Here is a 25,707-nt window from a genome sequence, read left to right as displayed (position 1 = left end):
CAGTACATAAATAAGATTTATATAAATGTATGAATGGATTTTTAGCTGATGCACAGCAAATGCTGGAGGAATTAGATTGCAATTCATCTCATCTGTTTTAACTGTATCATGACCCCACACTTTAAAATCTTTGCGGTGACAGCAATTTTTAATTGAAACAAATAATTAAGAACTTCCCCTATGTAGGAAATTGTTTTGCATTGTGGTTTTAGTCTACTCACTCACCCTCCCTTCTTTCATCTAAGAGCAGTCTAGTGTAATCAGAGAATCTGGCTAATTAACTTATTCTTTCTGGTATGCAATCTTTTGAAGGCAAATGGAATTACCGTAACTGTGGCTCTCTTCATGAACTCTGCAGAGCATGGAGATATAGGGGTGCCCCTCAGGCATCCATCCCTGATGGAATGATGAGCTGTTACATCACCCCACTTTTCTGACATCAGTTTGTATCAGCTTTCTCTTATGGAAGCCCATTCCTGCTGGGCTACCTCAGTCCTACTCTATGCTTACACAATACACGTGAAGAAGGCCTCTTGAATCTCAGTGTTTTCTAATATGTCTAACACTCTAAATCAGGGGTGTCAAACTCAATTTCATTGAGGGCCACATCAGCATTGCGGTTGCCCTCAGGGGGCCGGGTGGGTGTGGCCAGGGTGGGCGTGGCCTACTGTGTGGGCATGGCTAGAGTACGTATGGCCTACTGGGTACATCGTTCGCATCAAGGGTGCCTATGGGGGCCTGGGCAGGAGTGGGACTGATCTGAGGGTCTCTGGCAGAAGGAGGGTCTCTGGGCCAAGTGAAACCACTTCATGGGCCTGATCCGGCCCCCGGGCCTTGTGTTTGACATGTCTGCTCTAAATCCTTTGTGCGGTGTATGCTTGCTTTTTAAAACAATGAAATGTACTGATAATTGGCAGGTGGACTTAAGGCAGTCATAGAATGAATTCCACTTGATAAAAAGCATCCATAAAAGAGTCCTAAAACAAGATAGGTCAACGATGTCAGCAAGTACCGTAGTGCGGGCTCATCTGGCAAAGGAAAGCTCAAGACCATATTGGTTGGAAACATGCAGAAGAGACCTTCATCTGCAGTGGATAGATAATGGCTAGAATGGTGATGATGATATTGATAATTATATGGTCTACACATTAAATTATAAAAAAGAAAGGATGGAAAATAACTATAAGTTTTGACCAGATTATTCAAAATTCTTCACATTGAAAAGTGTAGTTATATTTTTCTGGCAACTTTTACAATTTGTAAATTTCAATAATTTCAATGTTTCACTGGATTGTTGTATGCTTCCCTGAGTGGGTAGGCACTTAATTTGAATAATAAATAAATGAAATAATTTTTAGAAGTATGTCCATTTTTGAAGTAATTCAAGAGTGTTTTAATAAAGGCTTTGAAGGAATCAGGTTGTATACTTTATACTAAATCAAAAGTAAAGCAAAATATAACATTATAATGTATTATATAAAACCTATGGCAAATCTGAACTTGCTAAAATTAAAAATGCTTGTTTGACTTAATCTACCCATAGTAGGCAATTTTTATGTTCATTTCTTCTTACATTCCATGTGGATTTAAATTACACACCTTCTGTTTCTGAAATGTAAATAGCCTTCCTGAGTGATTTTTCAATTAAAAGATATATTATTAAATTTCTGTTGTTTATGCTTTATATCAGGGGTCTTCAAACTTGGCCCTTTTATGACTTGTGGACCTCAACTCCCAGAAGCTGGCTGAGGAATTCTGGGAGTTGAAGTCCACAAATCATAAAAGGGCCAAGTTTGAAGACCCCTGCTTTATATGCTGAAGGTTGCATGCTCATCAAAAGAAAGTCTAACAGTTTGATTCTATGAGTAATATTTTGACCAGGATTCTCAAATTTTGTCAAAGTGAGATTTACTAAGATTCAAAACTAAGTATTTCATTCATCTGACTGCAGTATAGTTCCTATGGTAGAATGGCTAGCATTTGACTTCTCAGATTATGCTGAATACATTTAGGAAGACAAGGCTATCTCTGGTCGGCTTTTTGTGTAACTTTTCACAATGCAGAACATAGGGGTAATTGCCCTGTTGTATAGACCTGACTTCTTTGGAATAGCACCCTCCGGTAATATACAGTTCCCATTATCTAATTGTGGCTGCGAGTATTGAAAATTGTAGTCTGATGGTGTGTGCTAGGTTGGAGAAATTTATTGTACAGTATTTAATTATGCAGAGCTTGACTGAGTGCTGTGCTAGGAGCAAAGTAAATGACAAAGAACTGTTGACTTATTCCTGTTGCCTTACAGAAGATAAATTCTTTCAGACTTACAGAGCATAGGGCATCTATCTATGGTTACCTCTAGGATGTCATAATATCCATGAATGTGCAATTCATACAATTCTTGCTTCACTCAACCATCCCCCAGACTTGTTGATAGAATATTCTAGAACAACTATGATACTCATGTTGGGAAAAGAAGGCTGTTATCTCTATTTTTGTAGGCATCTTGCTATGGTTTGTCTTCCTCTCAGTGGATTCTTCTATTGTAGTTCTAATCACCCCTCCCCTCATATTGGGGCACTTATTTTATTCATGCAGAGAGTTCAGCATTGAGGCTATTGCATACTTAAGAAATGCCTTCCCAAATCAAGCACTATTAGCATCACATTAAAGGTTGTTTCATGCCATATAGCTCCTCTTTTGTTGTTAATGTGGCATTCTATCAGGGCTCTTAGAATTTGCTGGAGAATCTTTCCTTGCAAATCTTATTTATTTAGACTCCCACCGTCTGACCTTCTATTATCTCCCCTTGTCAGCTGATTACATTAATCTTTACGAAGTATGAGGCCTGGCCAGATGTACATATCATGCTTTGTTTCATCATGTTTTACTGAATAAGCCACTATTGGCTGGGTTCACATAGCACATTAAGATTTATAATGGCTGGGTTTTATACTAGGACTAGCCAAAATCAAATAAACCACATAATGGATTCATCCAGCATATGGACCTATCCATAGTCATGACAATACCTTCCATTTGTCTTCTCAGATCTCATTATGTTTGTGCACTGATAGTTGTGAAAGTAACAGTGCAAGGATGTAAGGCTCTGATCACTTCTTGCAGACATCTCTGGATCATCGTATTTATTATTTTTTCCCCCACAAATCCTTTTTGTTAGTTAATTAGTTGCTCTCTACTCTGAATAGTCTGCTAGTAAAGAAGAAACATTTACTTTAAGGAAGGGTTTGAGAAAGAGAAAGTGCAGCATTTTAAAGAAATCATTTGTTGGCAATGCTTCTGTTTCAGTTGTGCAACAAATAACATCAGACTTCTGGTGTTCTGGCCTTTGGTAACTACGATTGATACCACTTTCTTCCTATTTGTTCCATTCTGTATATTTTCCTCATTGAGACCATAAAAGAATACTGAAAATCTTTCGTAGCATTTGTACCTTGGATATAGACAGTCCTTCACCACATATGTACTGTACAGCTCCTCATTATTTGGCAAATAATGGCTGATTGAGCTACTTTTTCAGACTGACTATCTTTATGATCTGTTTTGGGAAAGTATGCAGCAGCTGTAGGAAGCTGTCCTTTTTCATCATCTGTTCTCTGTCATGATGTGTAAAAAAAGAGGCATGTTTGTGTAAAAGCTCTAGGAAATTCTGAGTTCATGATTCATAAATCTGAGGATGTGGACAATTTATTCAAATATGAAATAGAACCAAGATGGAAAGATACACCTGCTACAACGTGTGGTTATTGTCAATATAATCAAAAACTTTCTTGATTTTGCTGTTTGAGTTGCCACTTTAAAATATAAATTTCTTTATAGCACAATCTTTCATGTTTTAATTTAGCAGTAAATCCCAGTAAGTTCACTGGAGCTTGTTCCCAAGTAAATAGGCGTAGAATTTCAGCCTTAGGTAAAATGCTATAGGCAACAATAGCAGTTGATTGTTTACTTTGTCAGACAAAGAAAATGCAAATCAAGGGCAAAAAGCATGCTGTTGTATGAAATAGCCTCCTTTTCCCATTTTCTATAAAGATTATAAGAAGCAAAATAATTTGCTTGGGTTTAGTTAAGGTAATTTTTTAAAACTGTCTAATGAGAGTGCATTGTGCTAATGTTCATATGTGGATTCAATTAGCATTAGTTAATTAGCCTTTACAAATGAGGATTAACTTAATTACATAACACTAACCTCTCAATAACTCTAAAGGGTAAAAAAAGTTGTTTTTATTAAATTTAGAAGGCTTGTATATGTGCATTAAAATCTGAAATGCCACACACATAAATTAAAGAATATTACCCACAGAGGATGACTATTAGAGACCGTGATCAAAGGAAGCAAATTGTGTACATGATTTATTTATTTTTTTAAAAAAGGATGGCATAGATAGAATTTCATGCACATGTGTGTAGTAACAACTGGTTTCTATGCTTATTCCTGCTTTATTAAGAACAAATGTATTTAAACAATAGTCATTGGAGAGATTTTTTTTTGCCTGATATACAGTCTTTGAGAGATCATTGACTCATATGGTTTGACCCTTTGCATCTTTTGGAAATGTTAATATGTATAAGTAGGTTTGGGAGGAAATGTACTTATTTACATTTCAATCTGATATTGGTTTGAGGAACTTTGGCTACGCTGGGCATGGAAAATCACAGATTCATTTTGAGAAATTGGAAAAGTAATATTATTCCAGATATTAAGGACTGGATTCAGGAGATTTGTAACCTATCCATTTTTGACATTTTGAAAGTGATAAATTTTTCTGTCAATCAAAAGATGGCATAGTTCTCTTTGGCATTGTGTTGTATTTCATAACAACCATATTTTTTTCTTTCAAATTTGAAATTTTCATATAGTGCTAGAGATACACATGATATGCTTGGATTGTGCCTCCCTTTCTTATATAACTGTATAAACACAATTTTAAAAAGACACCTACTTCGGCTTTATGGAGGTTGACATAATTAAAGAACTGAAAGCTTATGCTTTGAAAGTCTATGGAGATTCTCAGTCTTATGCTTTGAAAATGGTCTGCATTCATGCACATATATGTGTGCAATACATCTATTACAATATTTACCATTGACATACCAGTTATCTCTACATGTTTGTAATGTAGTGTGCTTCTGATCAGTGTTCTGCCCTCTAGCCATTTCACACAAGCACTTTCCCACATGTTGGCATTCTGTGGCTATTCAACATGAGTAGCCCTCATTGAGCATTTTGATTTCTTATCCCATCTTAAACTTATCTTGTAGCACTGTGGATGGTAAATGTTATGCTAGCTTTGAAAAATTCTATTCTATTCTAACTTGAAGATAGCAAGATTTTGTAGCTATCTTGCTGGTTTCCTAGGGCCTTATTTGTCTAATTTCTGCCATGTTGGGGCAACCTATTAACTGTAGTCTGAAACCTATCCCTTATTCTTTGAATGAGCAATTGCTTGACTTGGTCTTATTCTAAAGTAAATACCAATGGTACAAAAATGCATATAATGCCAACTTCTGCTCTATTGTAATGGAATGTGTGGATGATCTTGAGGACAAGGACAAGAAATGCTGGCTACAACTGTAATTGAGCCTGACTTATAGTAGTATGTTGTTGCAGTTGCTAAGTGAGTTACCATGTGACCACACCAGATTTTACAACCTTTTTGCAGTGGTCATTAAAATAATCCAGTGGTTGTTACGTGAATGCAGCAGTCATTAAGCAAATTTGTTTGATCCACTGGCTGTTTCTTTTTTCTGGAAACCAAAAATAAACACCTGAAACCAGGAAAAAATAACAAAAAATCACAGTCATGTGACCACAGGATGCTGCAAAGAAGCTGCTTGCCAAGTGCCCAAAATGTGATCATGTGACCATTGGGAGGCTGCAAAAAAGTCATAATTACCTTGGGGGGGGAATCTATCATAACTTCAAACAATTGCTAAGCAAACGGTTGTTAAGCAAGGACTATGTGTACCACAAAGGTGTCAATATATTATAAAGTTACTGCATGAAGTCAGTGCTTTGTTGACATCTTTTCTACAAACAAGGAATGTTCAGTGTGAAAGCTAGACACTGTATATAAAATACATTCCAAATTGTGGTATTAACCTGGAGATTGTGACAAGGAAGATGGGTTATTCTCAGATCTGGCTACAGTGACCCATTTGCAGCGTTTAGGATAAGAAGGTTAATGGCTGGATTTACACTGGATTTACACTGGATTTAATGTTCACTACCAAGTCACCACAGCTTTATATTTTAGATGTCATCATGGGCATGGATGAGAACCAGTGGGTCTTCCAAAACTGCCTAAAGCCAATTTTTAATTCTTGGCAGCTGATTCTCTGTTTCAATAAGGCATTATAAAATATTTATTTAGAAACCATACATCTCACTTTGCTTGCAAAAATCCAGTGTTTACACTGAAAAACAAATGCATCATAATTCAACTAAATGATCCTTTGGTAAATCAATCCATTTGTCATTCTTTGCTGATGTTCAGCATTATCAGCCTAATGTTGTTTTGAGTTTGAATGTCTCCACCACTGCTTTATTAGCTATTATTTTGTGTATTTTGAAATTAATATTCCATGACAATTTTATTGGAATATTTTGTGTTATATTAGAAATTGCAAATGCTATGAGAAACACTAAATACTGGAAAATACAGTGTGTGGCAGCACATAAATGAAGTTTATCAGTGTTTCTTAAACACTGTTATCCTTAAAAGACTGTTTTGCCTGCTTTTTAAGCAACCACTAAATGTTATGTTGGAAGATACTTGAAAAGTCTGTTCCTTTACTTACGTACTTCTATCTTGGCTTTATTGTTTTTACAAATAACTCAAGGAAGCAAACACATCCAACAAAACTTTCTCCTCCTGTTTTCCCCACAACAAAACAATGAGTCCAAGATGAGTTGGATGGAGAGAATGACTGAGTTAGAGTCATTCAGTCCTTTATCTCTGTATCTAGATTTTTTTCCATCTGTAATTTTTTTTTACAATTTTACATTTACATTGCATTCATCATAATTGCACTCTTCAAAGTTTTCACTGTAGGTACTTGGCACTCTTGAAGATGCAAACCACACTTTTCTATTTAGCCAATTGTTTCTATCAACCTGCCTCTAGTTGGGCATCTTAAAGTATCTGCATGCCAACTACCAGAGTTCATAGAACATAGTTATGCTAGCTGGGAATTATGGGAGTTGATTCCCATGCTTCTGTTGGATGCTCAGATTGAGGAAGGTTGATCTGCAATACAAGACAATTTACATTTGCATAATCAGCACAAAACAGGAACTTTAAAGTAAATTAATATCATTTTAATTATTGTTTCTGGGGCACCAGGGAGCAGTGGTTTTAATTTGGGGAGTTTGATGTTTAATTATTCTTCAAAATTTTGGCTGGCTAGTAAGATTCTAGAAAATAAGAATATATATATATATATATATATATATATATATATATATATATATATATATATATATATATATATATATATATATATATATATATATATATATATATATATATATATATATATGTTTAAGTATTTGTCAAGGCTTTTTGAATCGACCTTGCTAATTAACTCTTTCATTCCTGTTTTGGCCCGGCTCAGGGCTTATCCACAGGAACTAGTCAACTTATGACAGCTCATTATTTGTGCAAATTATTCAAATTGCTAATAAAGAATTTGGGAGGCTAAGATGATCATTTCGAACTCATTTATGTTCTCATCAGTTAGTCATACCCTTTATCTGAGATTCGAACCCGGGCTGATTGTATATCAGGAAGTGTTTTAACCTCCTGAGCCACAGGTTCTGTCTCTCTTATATTAGCTGGAAGGCAAGGCAAATGTATGTTTAAGTATTTGTCAAGGCTTTTTGAATGGACCTTGCTAATTAACTCTTTCATTCCTGTTTTGGCCCGGCTCAGGGTCAAAATATATATATGTAGGTCTAGAGTCTCGGGTTTCTTCCCGCGTTCCTTTCATCTTCAGAAAGTTGTGGCGACGTTTCGACGAAATCCCATCCGTCATCATCAGGCCGGAGTATTCCTCCTGCTGCTTTCAGGAGCAATGCGTGGTCTGTCTGTTCCTTTCCTTCCAACTGCCGGTGGGGCTGTGTTCCGACTGGGTGGAGGCGTGGCTGCTTTCTGATTGGGTGGGGGTGTCATCCGACTGGGTGGAGGCGTGGTTGTCTTCTGATTGAGTGGAGGCGTGGCTGTCTTCTGATTGGGTGGATGTGTGGTTGTCTTCCGATTGGTTGGAGGCGTGGCTGTCTTCTGATTGGGTGGGGTGTGTTCTGAATGGGTGGGGTTTTTTGTTGTGTCGTAATATAAATATAATCTTGTTAAATATAAGATACAACTAAAAGTTACCTGATATAACAAATAAAAATATGTCGTATCACACTAGGAACCTAGCATAATAAACCGTAAATCAATTGCCAGTAAATATATAACTCTGAAATAAATCATATCTCTGTACGATACAATGAGTCTCAGATTTAAAGAACATCCAAGGATTGTTGTAAAAGAGAAAACATTATATGTATGTTCTTTGAATAAGTGTTAAAAAAAGAAAAAAATCTTGCCTTTAATAAAGCATTTAATCCTGCTCATTCAAAATGGATGCATAAGGACCATTGCTTCAGAAGATGGAAGTGTCTTTAGCAAAATATTTATAGGTGTACAGGGGTATTTATCAAATCAACTAATCACTAGTGAGAAACTAACTACTGACTTCTTCATTTATGAGGGACAGAAAACAAAAAGAAAGTATATCTGACTTCTTCCTTATTGGAAAAGAAAAAAAACTCAGGTAGGCAAAAATGTGGACCACGTTGCCTGAAGATACCTAAAACATTGCTATTCTAAAAGGTTCTTGAAATCCGATGGGCAGTGTTGGTAAGGCAAAGAACCAGCTATAATTTCTGTCATCTCTTTGCATTCATTCAGGGCTTTTGGGAGAGCCACAACAAGCTGATCAGTGATTATGGACCTTCTTGTGGGTAAGTTGTTCTTTTTGTTTTTCCTGTTCGCTTTTTGATTTAGGGCATAAAACGTCTTGTGAATTTTGACATGTGCTTAGCCATCACCCATCCCTGATCTGGTATTTTTTAGTTATTCTGAATAGGAATCTCCATTATTCTCCCTGAGGTTGTTATAAATTGCATCCAGTTATTTATTTATGTGTTTTATTCAATTTATATGGCCACCCATCTCACATATGTGACTCTGGTCAGCAAGCAAAGGTTAAAAACATCAATATAATTATAAAAATGGCAGTACACCACAGATAAAATGTTTTTTAAAATGGCCAAGCATGAACATCTATTTTAATAACAATAGCACACAAGCTTATCTGACCTCTTAACCCTCTCAAGGCCAGGAGGGTGAGATCTTAGCTGATGCAAAACCAGAAACTTGAGTGAACACAAAGAGTAATACACCCTCTTTCAAGCTCAACCAGGTAAAATAAACTAGGTCAATTTCTACACCCTTAGAATGTCCCTTCAAGATTTCTCATGTTCAAACCCTTATTTGCTATCCCTTGGGGACTGGAGGCTAAAACATATAAAGAACGGTTGCTGGAATTGGGTATGTCTAGTTTAATGAAAAGAAGCACTAGGGGTGACATGATAGCAGTGTTCCAATATCTCAGGGGCTGCCACAAAGAAGAGGGAGTCAAGCTATTCTCCAAAGCACCTGAAAGCAGGACAAGAAGCAACGGATGGAAACTAACCAAAGAGTGAAGCAACCTAGAACTAAGGAAAATTTTCCTGACAGTTAGAACAATTAATCAGTGGAACAACCTGCCTCCAGAAGTTGTGAATGCTCCAACACTGGAAGTATTAAGAAGAGATGGACAGCCATTTGTCTGCAATCGTATAGGGTTTCCTGCCTAAGCAGGGAGTTGGACTAGATGACCTCCAGGGTCCCTTCCAACTTTGCTATTCTATTCTATTCTATTCTATTCTATTCTATTCTATTCTATTCTATTCTATTCTATTCTATTCTATTCTATTCTATTCTATTCTATTCTATTCTATTCTATTCTATTCTATTCTATTATGTTTAAGCAAATCCCACACTCTCTCCGGAGCGTTCGGGCTGCTCATGGCTGGCGTGGCGCTCCCTGCTGCTTTCGGGCCGTCCGGGCCACTTTGGTTGTTCTCGGGCCGGCTCGGGCTGATGAGGAGGACGCCCGTCGGTGAGGAGTGTGCCCGTGAGGCCCGTTGGGCTGTCCGGTCGGCGGCGGTGATGATGGTGGCGGCGGCGTGGGCGTCGGCCTTGGCGCGGGTAGCAGCCTGCGCGATGATTTTTTGGGCCGCGCTCGGCGGTGATGGCGATGGCGGCGGCGGCCCGGGTTTGGCGGCGACGGTGACGACGATATGCTCCGGACGCTCGGGAATTCACCAGCTGGCTTTAGGGCCATTTTTGTCTGTACCGGCGTTCCTGAGACTGTTGCCCCGTCTGCGGGGGCCGGCTGCTGACTCTGGTGCCTTTGGGCTTTTGATCTTTTCGCCGGCGGCGGGACTTCCATGTGGCCCCAAGCCGCCTTGGCCCGCTTTGGTGGTGGTGTCGCCCTCGGGCCGTTTTGGCGGTGGAGAGGGCGACTATTATTACTTACCTTGGCGACGATGGTTGACCTATACCCTTGCTTCAGGCCGCCTCTTATGGCGACGGCGTCTTCGGACCGCTTGGGTGGCGAAGAGGACGACCGGGAGTTATCTTACTGGAGCAAGGACGACATGGGGCTCCTGCATTGTGTATCATCTTTGGACTGCTCTTGCAGTGACGCCGGTGATTTAGACTATTTTTATTCTGGCCTGCCTACCCTCCTTGCCTTGGACACACTTTTTACCATCTGCCTGCCTATCCTCTCCCCTCTCCCTTTGGACTTTCGACATACCTGGGTATCGGCCACGGTGGGAGAGTGGCTGGACTTCTCCATTTGCAACCTCATAGAGGTGGGAGCTCTATGGGGTTTGCCTACCCAGAGGATACCTGGTCCACCCCCAGGAACGGAGTCTCTACCCGTTGTGAGAGAACGGGCTGCGGCCTGTCTTGGGGGCCACCCAACTGAGTGGCAGTGAAGTTGGGTGGGGATCCAGACTTCTGTCATGTTCAATCCTCCCATGGACAACTCAGGGATGCCTATCCTGGACTGTTTGGACTTTTTATACTTATGCGGCAATATACGAGCACGCGTTTGTACGCCCTCAGGGGTGCCCCCCTCTCCTGGGTGCGACCTGCCTCCTTAAACGTTGATAACCTTGATGACGGGCCCGAGTTTTTGGTCTCTGAGAGATGGCTGGGCAGGGGCAGGGGCTGTTCATGTAAATCTAGAAAGCCTCTGATTATTTTTTTATCCAAATTTTTTATAGGGCTAGGGAGCGGGGTGGGAGATACCGGTTGTTTGGCTATGGGGGGTGGCCGATCTACCATGGTTCAGACCAGCCTTGGGTCTGATAGCACGGGGGGAGAACGGGGTGGCGTTGTCGCCGGGGCTCATGAGCGGGTCGTGGGATTATCAATTCCCACGACGGGGAATGGCAGCAGGTGGATAGACAGGGGGCCGTATCGCTACCGGGAGGGCCGTCCCCGCTATTTGCAAGCAGTGAGGCGCTCCGACCCTCTGCTTCTCCCCCGAGATCCCGGGAGCGAGGATGTGCAGCCTCCTGAGCTCCGGCTGGTGTACCTGAATGCCAGGTCCGTGGTTAATAAAGCTCCCCTCGTTAGGGATTTAGTTGAGGGTGAGCATGCGGACCTGGCTTGCATCACGGAGACTTGGTTGGGCCCAGAGGGTGGGGTCCCTTTGGTTGACCTCTGCCCACCAGGCTTCCGGGTGCTACACCGGCCACGAGCTCATGGTAGGGGTGGGGGAGTGGCGGTTACCATTAGGGAGACCTTATGCCCGCGGGAGGCCACCGTTTCTCAGATAGTCGGGTGTGAGTCTCTCTTTATGAGATTTGGTCCTGGGGTGCAGTTGGGCTTGCTGCTGGTGTACATTTCGCCCAGTCACACAGCGGCAGCCCTGCCCGAGCTGCTCGATATCCTCTCGGGCTTGGTGGTTGAGTTTCCCAAACTTGTAGTTTTGGGAGACTTCAATCTACCATCCCTGGGAGGTTCATCGGAGCTAGCTCGGGAGTTCATGGCTTCCATGGCGGCCATGGACCTGACGCAAGTAATTTCAGAGCCAACTCATGAGGGAGGCCACACCCTTGACCTGATTTTTTTATCTAGACGGTGGTTGGATGATCTAGGTGGGGGCTCTCCATTTATTATGCCCCTGTCATGGACCGATCATCATCTCCTGCGGCTGGTCTTCCGTTTTGCCACCCCCCGCCATGGGGGCACGGAGCCAATTAGATGGTACCGCCCCAGACGCTTAATGGATCCTGATAGATTCCAAGCGGCGCTGGGGTCCCCACCTGCCTCCACTGCTCACAGCTCGGCGGATGCCTTAGTGGAAGCCTGGGAAAGGGCAGCCACTGAGGCACTTGACCGGGTTGTACCCTTGCGGCCCCTGACCCGACGCAGATCCCAGCGAGCTCCATGGTTTTCCGCGGAGCTCCGGGAGATGAAGCGTCGGAAACGGGGCCTAGAGAGCTGCTGGAGGTCTAGCCGATCCGAACCCGACCGGTTGCGGTTAAGAACCTACATTAGGTCTTATCTCGCAGCGATGAGGGTGGCGAGGTGCAATTACTTCTCCACCCTCATCGTGTCCGCAGATAATCGCCCGGCCGCCTTGTTTAGGGTGACTCGCTCACTTCTTAATCAGGAGGTGAGGGAGGATCCCTTGCAGGGTCGTGCCGAGGAATTTAGCCAACATCTGTCGGATAAAATCGCTCGGATTCGGACCAGTTTGGACTCCAGCTGGGCAGAGTCAGGCGATCAGGACACGGGCGGTCTTGTCAATGTTACCTGGGAAGAGTTTGATTCTGTGACCCCTGATGAAGTGGACAGGATTATGGGGAGGCTGAGCTCCTCCACATGTTTGTTGGACCCGTGCCCTTCCTGGCTGGTTTATGCAGCTAGGGAGAGGACACGAGGCTGGCTCCAGGCGGTTATATCTGCTTCTTTGAGTGAGGGTTATTTCCCCACCGTCTTGAAGGAGGCGGTGGTGAGACCTCTCCTCAAGAAGCCTGCCTTGGACCCAGCTGTTTTGAACAACTTTCGTCCCGTCTCCAACCTTCGCTTTCTTGCGAAGGTTGTCGAGAGTGTGGTGGCGCATCAGCTCCCTCTGGTCCTGGATGAAGCGGATTATCTGGACCCCTACCAATCGGGTTTCAGGCCCGGGTACAGCACGGAGACGGCATTGGTCGCTCTGGTGAATGATCTCTGGAGGGCTCGGGATAGGGGATATTCCTCTGTCCTAGTCCTATTAGACCTCTCGGCGGCTTTCGATACCATCGACCATGGTATCCTGCTGCGGCGTCTCAGGGGATTGGGAGTGGGAGGCACAGTTCTTCAGTGGTTCTCCTCCTATCTCCTGGGACGCTCGCAGTCGGTGTTGGCAGGGGGGCAGAGATCGGCCCCTAGGTCTCTCGTTTGTGGAGTTCCTCAGGGGTCGGTTCTCTCGCCTCTCCTGTTCAACATCTACATGAAACCGCTGGGTGAGATCATTCGTGGTTTTGGAGTTGGGTATCATCAATATGCTGATGATACCCAGCTTTTCTTTTCGACCCCAAACCACCCCAGTGATGCCCTCGCTGTGATGTCCCGTTGCCTGGATGCGGTTCGGGTCTGGATGGGGAGGAACAGACTTCAACTCAACCCTGACAAGACTGAGTGGCTGTACATTCCGGCATCCCGGGACATTCAAAATGTTCCATCTCTTTCTATGGGGGGTGAGCTCTTACCCCCCGTGGATAGGGCTCGCAACTTGGGAGTCCTCCTAGATTCACGGCTTACCTTGGAAGATCATATAGTGGCCGTGACTAGGGGGGCTTTCGCCCAGGTTCGCCTGGTGCGCCAGTTGCGGCCCTATCTGAACCGGGATGCCCTGTGTACGGTCACTCATGCGCTCGTGACCTCTCGCCTTGACTACTGTAATGCTCTCTACATGGGGCTTCCCTTGAAGACCACTCGGAGGCTCCAACTGGTACAGAATGCGGCCGCGAGAGTTGTCTTGGGAGTTTCCCGGTACTCCCATGTTACACCTTTGCTCCGCGAGCTGCATTGGTTACCAGTTGTCTTTCGGGTGAGGTTCAAGGTTTTGGTTACGATCTTTAAGTCCCTACATGGCATGGGTCCGGGATATCTCAGGGACCACCTGCTGCCGGCGTCAACTCCCCTCCGCCCTGTGCGTTCCCACAGAGAGGGCCTCCTCAGGGTGCCGCCAGTCAAGGAATGCCGACTGGTGGCCCCCAGGGGGAGGGCCTTCTCTGTGGGCGCTCCGGCATTATGGAACCAACTGCCGGTAGAGCTCCGGACGGCATCAGACCTCCGAACTTTCCGTCGTGGCCTGCTGGTCTGGCCTGACGGGGGATTATGGGTTTTAATTTGTTGTTTTAGATTTGTATTACTGTTTTAATTGGGCATGGGTTTAATCTTTTTTAATTTTTGTATTGTCTTTTTTATATATGCCCTGTGAACCGCCCTGAGTCCCTACCAAGGAGAAGGGCGGTATACAAATTAAATAAAACTTAAACTTAAACTTAAACTTAAACTTCTTGCTCAAATATTGCTGTTTTTTTACTGTCATCTGAAAGAAAACCTCTATCTAAAGATGCAGTGGGTTACAACTTTCATTGATCGTTGGGGGGGGGCTCCATTCATCATCATTTTAAAGGGGATGATTATTTCCTTTATGTCTTCTAAATTCTGTCAAATGACCCATCTGTTTTGCCATCCAGTGTTCAGGGGAGGATCCAGACCCTAAAACTCTTCTGAAGACCCCCACTACTGTATTGAACAGATTCGTCAGATAGGATAAAATGTATACAGTAATTTCCAATGGAATATTTTTAGATTCTCGACAATTATTTGAATTTGTATATGACTTCTGTTAAACTAACACAGCTGTGACTTTTCAGATTTATCTTCTCAATATTTTTTTCATTTTCGAGGAACTGACCTTCCATTTTACTGAGATTATGCTTTTTTAAGACTGAATGATGGCACTTGCATTTAAAGCCATTAAAAACAAAAGCCAAAATCTTCAAATGTCATATCTCTGCAATTTTAAATACCAAAAATTCCCAAGTGATACATGTTTAATCGCTTTTAAGCCCTTTCTGATGACAAAAAAGAGAATGCTAATTATTTTAAGCACCATATTTTAGATACTGAAATATTTTAACTACTGCTAACTACTGTTAAAATATTGATAAGGAAACTTTGTGTGTTATCTTTCTTTTACTACCATTTGTTATTATGTTATGATATTCAACGTTTATTATGTTAGTGATACAAAAACTTAAGATTTTGATTTATTCCAGCTATAGACACAGATTATTCATTCTTTAGTATTTAGCATTTACTTTTTTCATAAACGTTGCACTTTATAAGTTTCTAGCAATTCTTCCCTTCCTCTCTCCCCCCCCAAATGAATTGGTAGAACAACTGTTCAGTCCATACCTGTGGAAAGATCTGCTGCTTTGAAGAAAAGCCAATGTTGGCAAAAGTACAAAAACATTTTCTAAAAAAATTCTAAAAGGAAGTGATGCTTCTAAAATAATAGTGAACGGAATGCTGAATTAAAATAATTTTCTAAAGTTTACAAATAGATAAAAAAATAATACAAATAATACAGATAATCTTTTACTTATCACCACAATTCAACCCAAACTCCTTAGTCAAATAGTATTTTTCTGTTGACTTAATGGGTCTCTGCTACCCTACGTATAATGCTTAGTTCTCTTTGCCTCCCTCTAGTCAATCTTCAAAATACTCTCTTCTCATATATTCATTTTGTGTCTTATCACGGAAATAATTAATATTGCCTGTTTAGTATAATGAAACATAATGAAACATCCAAATGAAAAAAATGATAAACTTAGAAAATCATAATATAGTCATCTGTCTTAAGTGTCATGTATCCAGGGCTTTTTTTCTCATAGAACGCTCAGAACGGAGTTCCGGCACCTTTTTTGGATGGAACCCTGTAGGATAGGCAAGGCGGGTTGTATGACGTGTGAGTTCCGGCACCTTTTTCTTTTACAAAAAAAGCACTGCATGTATCACTCTAGGGCCTAGAGCTGTCCAAAAAGCTCTTCAACAATTTCCAAACATTCTATGGTTTCTAGAAGACAAATCAGTTTAAATTGTAGAATATTTCAAAATATACACTGTACAAAATAGCAGTTCCCCAGTACATGGGAAAATTATGATATAGTTGATTTCCTTTTTAATCCATTTCCTTTTAATCACTTGACTATCTAGTTAAAACAAATGTTTTTCCATAACTCTGTTCAGAAGTTTATACTTTAATCTTATTTTGCTCCTATTGAATGTATGTAGATGTATAGTATACAAACACATAGGTTTCTTTTTTCAGCTAAAGCAGCTACCATTTTGTGGCTTGACAATTATTTTGTGAATGGAAAAGCTCCCTCATGGCCACCACATCACTCAGAACATGCCTTCTGAAATTTAAATATGTTCTGACTATAACTGACTAAAACATCTTCCTTCTTATGTGCGATATGGGATTGCTTGATATATTCAGTTTGTATATATTTATACTTTCATTAAAACAATTATTTCTTTAAAAAGACCAAAAATACAAAAAAAAGAACGTTAACCTAATTGGTTTTAAAAACTGATTTTAAACAGTTTAAACTAATTTTTCTAGCTGATTCATCCATTAGAGATTGCATGCCTCTTTGTTATTAGAAAGAGTGCCAACATTTGAGCACATGTAGTATTCCATTACTATGGAGCAAATTGACATAGAAAAGTGTGGAGGTGAATAATACAGAGAGTGCCAGAAGCATTTTATTTGCTAGAAACAAACAGCACTTGTGACATTGTTCCAGGTCTCTGAGGTGAATTTTTGACAGAAGCTTTCAGGAAACACAGCTCATACTGGGGAACAAATTGGTTGTTGTGACATTAGACCCCACTCTAGAGTGTCTGTTAATGGATCTGGGAACTTTAGGCAAGTAAAAATAACAACAAACTAAGTACTGAAAACAGAAGAATAACCAAATTCTTCCACCTCAGCTGGATACAGATTACTAACAATCTTTTTCAACCAGCTTGCATACAGTTGCCAAGAAGTTGGCATGGACATGTCCCTGAGTCTTTAGAAGCTGAACTTCATTCAAAGAAAACTTTGTGTCAAGGTTCCGATAGACAAGACCAAACAAACCAGAATTCTGAGGCTTGACATTTCCTCAAAGAACATGTTTATTGATTACATAGTATCAACATGATCAAAAGTGAAACCAAGTCTGAAATTCCCTTTGAAGAGACACAATATTACAAAGCTGAACTTTCCACCCCAGTGCAATGCAATTAGCTGTCTTTCCCAATAGAACAGTTTGACGGGCTTTCTAACCAAATGCTCATGCCACCCCATCTGACTGACAGAAATGACATTGTTTCCTATGGGACAGTAAAATGTTTAGACTAGTGGAAATCCTCCACACCCCCTCCCATTCCTACGGCAACCTAGAACGAGCAAAATGGCTGCAGCCAGGTTCGTTGTAAAGTTGACACTTCTGTTACACAGCCATGAAGAGATGAATTTTTCTTTAGTAAAAACCAGTCCAGCATTTGCTTCAAACATAATTGTTTGTTAACTGATAGGCAGTTTGGCAACTATAACTAAGTGAAGTTGTTGAGGTTCTTCAACATTGTTGAAGAACATATTGCATGTGCTGTGCCCATCATCTAGGTCGTCTCTGGGAAGGGCAGGAGAAGAGTTGATGTGAATTTCTGGAGACTTGCCCCTCAGCTGCCAGAGCCATACTTTGACATCTATGGAGATTCTCAGTCATCCAGGTCATGGTTGTCCCAAAGGTGCTTTTTCAGGAGGCAACTGAACTTTTTTGTTTTTCTTTGAAGATGTTTTGCTTCTCATGCAAGAGGCTTCTTCAGCTCTGACTGGATGGTGGAGAATGGAAGGATTTATATTCCTTGTAGACAGCTAGTCATTCCTTCCATTCCCCACCGTCCAGTCAGAGCTGAAGAAGCTTCTTGGATGAGAAACGAAACATCTTCAAAGAAAAACATGTAAGTCCAGTTGCCTCCTGAAAAACCACCTTTGGAACAACCATGACCTGGATGACTGAGAATCTCCATAGACATTTAGCTATGCCCTTGGGATGAACACCCTTCGAATGGTGCAGGAGTATGAACGGATTTCCAGAAAACATTGCAGACTACAGGAACCATTTTCACTTCAGTTTGAGATGCACATATCACAGACTCATCCCCAACAGCCTGCATCTGTCTTCAAGAGTGAAGGGAGACAGGGCAGAAAACATCCTGCAGCCAAGAAGGCTCCACACACATTTGCACTACTCAGCTGATCCTGAGGACATAGGCAAACCTCCAAATGGCCCCAACAACTCTCTAAAAGAATGCAAATGACCAGCTGTCTGCAAGGAATATAAATCCTTCCATTCCCCACCATCCAGTCAGAGCTGAAGAAGCTTCTTGGATGAGAAGTGAAACACCTTCTAAGAAAAACAAGAAAGCCCAGTTGCCTCCTGAAAAAGCACTTTTGGGACAGTCATAGTTTGACTTGTTTCAATCCAGCTTCCAATATGCCTCCCTGACTTTTCCCTAACTGACTGGGCAAATGAGATTAGGACTTCAGTGATTCCTGAAGACAAGAGTGCACACATTTTGTTTTCTGTTTTGGAGAACGCTCTCCAAATGTAAGCCGCTTGTAGATTGAAGAAATGGGTGGAACAGACAAAAACTGACATTTAAGTCGAATTAAAATAACATTTCATTAGATGACTAACTAATAATAGATTTACTCCCTGAATGTTTAGTCATTTCCCTCTTCTGCCACTGCTGAATATACCATCTGATGGCAAGTATTAGAAGGGTTTCAGAGGCCACATCCATGATATTTATGAGCTGCATACATTATACTGTATATTGTGTTTCTTTATTTCCCCTCTTCTATCGCTGCAGCTGGTGGCAGTGGAGATGAAAATTCATTTCATGTCCACCATTGATAAATAAAAGAAATTGTCAAAATATGGAAAATTCTCTGCTGATATCAGAATCCTTTGAAACTCTGACTCTTGGGCAGCAGAAGAGATTATACCATCTACTGAAGTACAAGGAAAATGCGTTTTGTGTTTTTATTCTTGGCACACAAATTGTTGTGTGTTGTGGGACACACACAATCCTGTGTACAGTCAGTATTATTATGCCTGAAAAATGTCTCAAGCATCATCTTCTGTCACTCAAGAAGCTTTGCTAGTGCTTGTTTTTGCAATTCTCTTGGTTCTTCTGAATGCTGGTAATGAATGCTGGGTGGAAGCATTATACTGTACGTATAACTGACTTCAAGGGTTTGACATGGCAGTGTTGGAGAAGAGGCTGCATTTTATGCATTCCAGATTGAAAACTGCTTCCAAATGAATATGAAGAGCTTTATTTACCCCCTCCTTCATTTTGATGAACACAGAGCTTTGAAAGTTGAACCTTTATTATTATTTTTTTCCTAAGGTCACTTGAATCATTTGACTGATAGGATCACAATTTGTTTTCTTTCAGTGTGAACTGGTCTCCTTGACAACAGGATGTCAAATCAACTTTTCAGCTTTAATCAAGTCAGAACAATATGCTGTAGTCTATCTATTCTGAAAGCCTTCACATTCTGGGAAATTATTCCAGTTCAGGTTTTGTAAGGCACATTTTTCCCCTTTAGATAACCTTTAGTTCTGGGTATGTAATTGAAAAATTGGGCCTGCTTTTATGTATGGAGGATCCAAATAAAAACAAATTTCATTGTTCAGTGACACCTTAAAAATGGATGACTTCATTTAACTGTATCAAAACCTTTGTATGGGCTCAGCGGTGGAATGTATATTTTGTATACATTAATTACTAGATACAGTCCATGGTATTTGCAGTTTAAGTGGTCTGGGATTAGGTGATAGGAAACACTAAAATCTGAATTGTTGCCAAAGAAAACAATACTGAGTTCAAGGAATACAAAATACAGAATAACAGAGTTGGAATGGAGACTGGAGGTCTTCTAGACCAACCGCCTGTTCAGGCAAGAGACTCTATATCATTTTAGACAAATGGCTATCCAGTCTGTTTCATAAAAGCCTCCAGTGTTGGAGCACCCACAACTTCTGAAGACAAGCTGTTGTTTGTTCTTACCGTCAGGAAATTTCTCCTTAGTTCTAGGTTGCTTCTCTCCTTTTTCAGTTTTCCTCTGTTGCTTCTTGTCTTGCCTTCTGGTATTTTGGAAAATAGATTGACCACCTCTTCTTTGTGGCAGCCCCTCAAATATTGGAACACTCCTATCATGTCAAATAGCATAACAGAACAAATAGTGTTCTGAATATAAAATATTTCCCATCATTCATGCTTAAAATAATCTCATATTAGCAAAGGCAATGTTTGTGCTATTTTTCCTGGAATGGGCAAAAAAAAAGTGACACTGCCCCAAACCCAGGAAAGTCAAATACACTGGAATCATATTTTACCAAAGAGCCAGTTTAGTGTACTGATTAAAACATTGGGCTAGAAACTGGGAGGCCATGAGTTCTAGTCCTCCTTTAGGCCCAAAGACAGCCGGGTGACCTTGTCCAGTTACACTTTTGCAGTCCTAAGAAGGAGGCAAGGGCAAACTATCACCGAAGAAGGTTGTTAAGAAAGTTGCAGCACCTTGTCTAGGCAGTTTATTTATTTATTTATTTTAATCCCATTTATATCCCGCCCTTCTCCAAAGACTCAGGGCGGCTTACAATCTAAGCACAAATCAAATGTGCTTAGCAATAGCCTTCATTCTATGCCAGGAGTCAACATGGAATCAAAAACCACAACATCTATCTTATCAATCAGTCACAATGGATTGGATTCTAATACCATACAGTATTCAGCCAAATCTTCCCCTGCATAACCTGCATATTAATTTAATAATGAATGATATCACTAGTGATAATGAACTGTGTGTTCATTTAGTGGCATGTGTGGCAGATCATAGTGTGTTGTAAGGCACAACCATTCTTATGTGAATGTGTGTGTCTCATTGTAAAAATTGTTCTTCCCTCTTTTATTACTGGAGTTTTATAAGCAGTTGCTAGTATTTTTGTTTATACGTACGCATTTACTAACCCATCTAGCTATTACCTTTTGGAGTAAACAGTATTATTTATAACTCAAAAAAAAAAAGTAAAACGAGCAGGCCCGCAAAATTAAAGACCTGAGATAAGAAGATTAAAAAAGAAAAGTGGTTAATTCTTGTTTATACCAACAGAAGCCACTATACCTCTCCATACCAATCTATCTTTAGAAGTCATTCTTACTTCTGCTCATTGATTAAGAGAATAGGAAGAAAGCTCACAGTTGCTGATCTGCCAGCTGGCTACTCACTGATATCTGGCACTGCAGGGACAGAGAACATAAGGAGTTTCATTACCCACAGAGCCCCATTCTGATTTTATATGCCAAATAAATAAACAAATGTGAACATAGGTTCCTGCTTTTCAGAAACCTATGTTCCTATTTATTTATTTATTTATTTATTTATTTATTTATTTATTTATTTGTAAGCCTACCTAAGAGGGACGCGGTGGCTCAGTGGGTTAGGATGCTGAGCTTGTCGATCAGAAGGTCAGCAGTTTGGTGGGTCAAATGAGCGCCTGTTACTCGTCCCAGCTTCTGCCAACCTAGCAGTTCGAAAGCACGTAAAAATGCAAGTAGAAAAATAGGGACCACTACGGTGGGAAGGTAACAGCGTTCCATGAGCCTTTGGCGTCTAGTCATGCCGGCCACATGACCACGGAGACGTCCTCGGACAAGCGCTGGCTCTTTGGCTTTGAAACGGAGATGAGCACTGGCCCCTAGAGTTGGAAACAACTAGCACGCATGTGCGGGGGAACCTTTACCTTTTAAGCCTACCTAACATCTACATCAGGGGTTCCCAGCCCCTGTCTGTGGACCAGTACCGGTCCACGGCATGCCAACAACCAGTCCGTACAAACAAGCAAAGCCCCATCCGCGGGATGCAGGCAGCACACAAAACCACGCACCTTCTGGTCCAAGGAAAAAGCTCTCTTCACAAAACTGGTCCCTGGTGCCCAAAAGGTTGGGGACCTCTGATCTACATATATTGCTTTCTTATTCCATTGATTTCAGATTAAAATTATAAGAGGTCACAAGACGAAATCCTGACTTGAAATGAAGAATCTTTTTTCTACTTTTGTCACCCTATAGGTAACCTGAATAATCCAATATTAGATAACTTTTCTAATGTGTGTGTGTTTGTGTGTGTTAATGTGTGTGTGTGTTATATGCATTGTCTGGGATATATGCATAATCCTGGGGTACTGTAGGTGGAGTTAGTTTTAATCCAGCAAAACAATTGTGATGTATTTATAGCAAAACAAACTGAAAATCCAGAGAACAGCTGTGTTGTATCTCAGTTTGTATTGGGACCAGCTACATAATCAGGTTTCTTTTTCAGAAAACAGTGAGATTGTTTATATAGCTTAGAATTATGTAAGGCTGAACTGGAGAGAGGCAGTTGTCACAGTCAACCATAGTTATGAAGGGGAGGAATTAATTGGTCAAGTGCCCCAGAGAAATACGTGATAGCAACAAGATCAGAGTTGGCAATCTTATATATATGTATATATGATTGCCAACTCTGATCTTGTTGATATGTATATAATATATATAATCAGTATTAAAATAGGATAAGAAATGTGATGCGGTATGTAAAATCCAAAAGTCATCAATTTACACAATGCCTACCATCTTCACTTCTCCCTCATTTTCTTCAGGGACATTGCTCACATTGTATATTATGTATGTAAATAGACTGAATATGCATGGACTGTTGTGTGTTTGTGTGTATGCAAAATAGCAACTCATACAGGAATCTTACTCACATAGATACTGTATGCACATAAAATATTTATCCAACTGATCAAAGTACTTTGATCAGTATAGTTATATTCAATATATTTAATTTTAATCATTTTGGTGTTAAGAGAATGTAAATGATACGAAATGTTTTTCTTAGTCACTTGATAGTGAGATTGGGCAACATTTAAATTTAATAAAATAACTAAATAAATGAACAAACTATTTTTAAGTGTACAGAGGAGAATATCATCTCTGAAACAACCCTGCCCTCATAGTTGGTGAAAGTGGTAGGCTAGACCGCTGAAAACTGCCACTTCACAAAAGGTTAGTCAGATAATAGCTGTCTTTTTTAAAAGGCAGACAAAATGAGCCTCAGATGAGCTGAGTTAAAATGTCACAACCAAACACAGGTAATAAAATGGACAAATAACAATGGCAACTGGGTTCGAAAAACATTTAAAAACACTGTTTGCTACGGGTTGCCAAGATAAAGTACTGTCCACAGTTTCTTCCTCTCTTAGCAGGAGAGACGACCTCTCATCTTATTAGCATCACGTTCCTATTCAGAGCTGAGAAGCACAATCCTATTAACTGCTTTCATTATGCATTAATGAAATGGAATACTGATTCAGCTAATCAGCAGCAGCAAGAGATGACATATGTTCACCGATGTAGTTCTGGTAAAGCCTGTTACAATAACAACAATAGAAGCCAAAATAATCTGGGAATACTAGGCTGTCCACCCACCAAACAGGATGCTATCTGCTAATCCAAGTTTACCAACCTCGTAGCCTTCAGATATGTTAGGTCTGTATGATTCCCCCAGAATTCCCAGGAATCATATTTTGGTACCAGTCAAGCAATTGTTTATTTATTTATTTAAATTTCATGCTTCTTAACCACCCATCTCCCTCTGGGCGATTTACAATTTAATCAATAAAATTAAGCTTTAAACATGGCATAATTTAAGATTATTTTTTTAAATTATAAAACATAACATTTCAAAAGATAGAGAGTTCCAAGATGGGAAGGTTAACAGTTGTTAATACAGGTGGGTAAGGGGGAGTTCTCATGGGGCCAATCAGCCCCATGGTTACATGGGCCCCTGTGACACCCCCCCATGCAAGTCTACACATTATGCATTATACACTTGACCTGCAAGTGATACAATGTGTATTTCATTAAGTTAGTTTCTTTCTTCAAATACATCCCTGCCTTGATTAAACAATTTTAATAATTTGCCCATTTCCATTAACTGCATTGTCCCCTTATCTGTACACTACCCCATATATTTGTTTTTATTCCCAGATTCTTATTTGTATGAGCCCTTGGTTTGATTGTAAGATTAATAGAAGTGGTTTTCCATCATTAGATTGGACTTCATTCATGTAAACTAACATGTCCGTTCATAAACTTTGGACAGAGGGAGCTATAGAAGCATTACAAGACTGCTTTGAGTGCACAGATTGGGGCATGTTTAAGGAAGCAGCTACTGATGACCAACATACAAATATTGAGGAGTATACCACCACAGTGTCTGCATATATCCAAAAGTGCATAGATCATATCTGTGTCCTGAAAAGCATTGCTGTGAGGGCGAATGATAAACTCTGGATGACTTATGAGGTCCGCAAGATGCTGAAAGCATGGAACATGGCTTTTAAATCTGGCGCCCTAGAACAGCCAGAGCAAATCTGAAAAGTGCCATAAAAGATGCAAAGCAAGCCCATTGCCAGAAAATTCAGAACTTTTTTCAAGACCCTACAAACACCAGGCGAATGTGGAAAGGAATCCAGACCATTACGGATTACCATGTGAATCCACCGAGATGCAAGGATGACACGGACTTCCTAAACAAACTGAATGCATTTTTTGGTAGATTTAAGACATCAAATAGCACTCCTGCTAGGAAAGCTGTTCCCCATCCTGATGAGCAAGTGCTAAGCTTTGATGTCACCTCTGTCCGGAAAAAACTGAGGAAAGTTAACATTTGGAAAACAGCAGGCCCAGATAGCATCCCTGGACGTGTCCTTAGAGATTGTGCAGATGAGCTGGCTTGTGTTCTCACAGATATTTTCAATCTCTCATTGCAGCAGGCAGTGGTCCCATCATGTTTTAAGACAGCCATCATCTTGCCAGTGCCAAAAAAAGTCCACAATTACAGGCCTCAATGATTGCCGTCTGGTTGCACTGACATCCACCATTATGAAATGCTTTGAGAAGCTGATAAAGGACTTTATTGTATCTAGCCCCCCACCAGCATTTGACCTGCTTCAGTTTGCCTACCGACCAAATCGCTCTACGGAGGATGCTATCTCTTCTGTTCTCCATCTGAGCTTGAAGCACTTAGAGGAAAGAAATACTCATGTGCGTTTGTTGTTTGTTGACTTCAGTTCAGCATTTAACACAATCATTCCCCAGCATCTAGTAAATAAACTGGGCCTTTTAGGCTTAAACACCCCTTTGTGCAACTGGATTCTTGATTTTCTTACCAACAGGCCCCAATATGTGTGAGCTGGAACAAATACCTCTAATAACATTTCCCTGAGCATAGGTTCTCTTCAGGGCTGCGTCCTAAGTCCGCTGCTATTCACTCTGTTGACCCATGACTGTTGTGCTAGGTTTGCCACCAACCATATTGTAAAGTTCGCAGATGGTACAACAG

At 40.8% G+C, this 25,707-nt stretch overlaps 1 protein-coding gene across 1 annotated transcript in view; it reads left to right on the top strand.

Moving 5' to 3' along the window:
* Positions 1 to 25,707, top strand: part of TBXAS1 (thromboxane A synthase 1) — a 251,158-nt gene that overhangs the window by 73,116 nt on the left and 152,335 nt on the right. The window contains exon 4 of the mRNA XM_081331580.1: positions 8,976 to 9,028. Coding sequence (XP_081187706.1) covers positions 8,976 to 9,028 — 53 coding nt within the window. The remainder of the gene's footprint in view (positions 1 to 8,975; positions 9,029 to 25,707) is intronic.

The sequence above is a fragment of the Vipera berus genome (genome assembly GCF_964194415.1).
Source record: "Vipera berus genome assembly, chromosome: 6".
In the NCBI taxonomy this organism is placed as follows: domain Eukaryota; kingdom Metazoa; phylum Chordata; class Lepidosauria; order Squamata; family Viperidae; genus Vipera; species Vipera berus.
The sequence above is the reverse complement of the archived record's forward strand: the minus strand, read 5'-3'. Positions and strand labels throughout refer to the sequence as shown.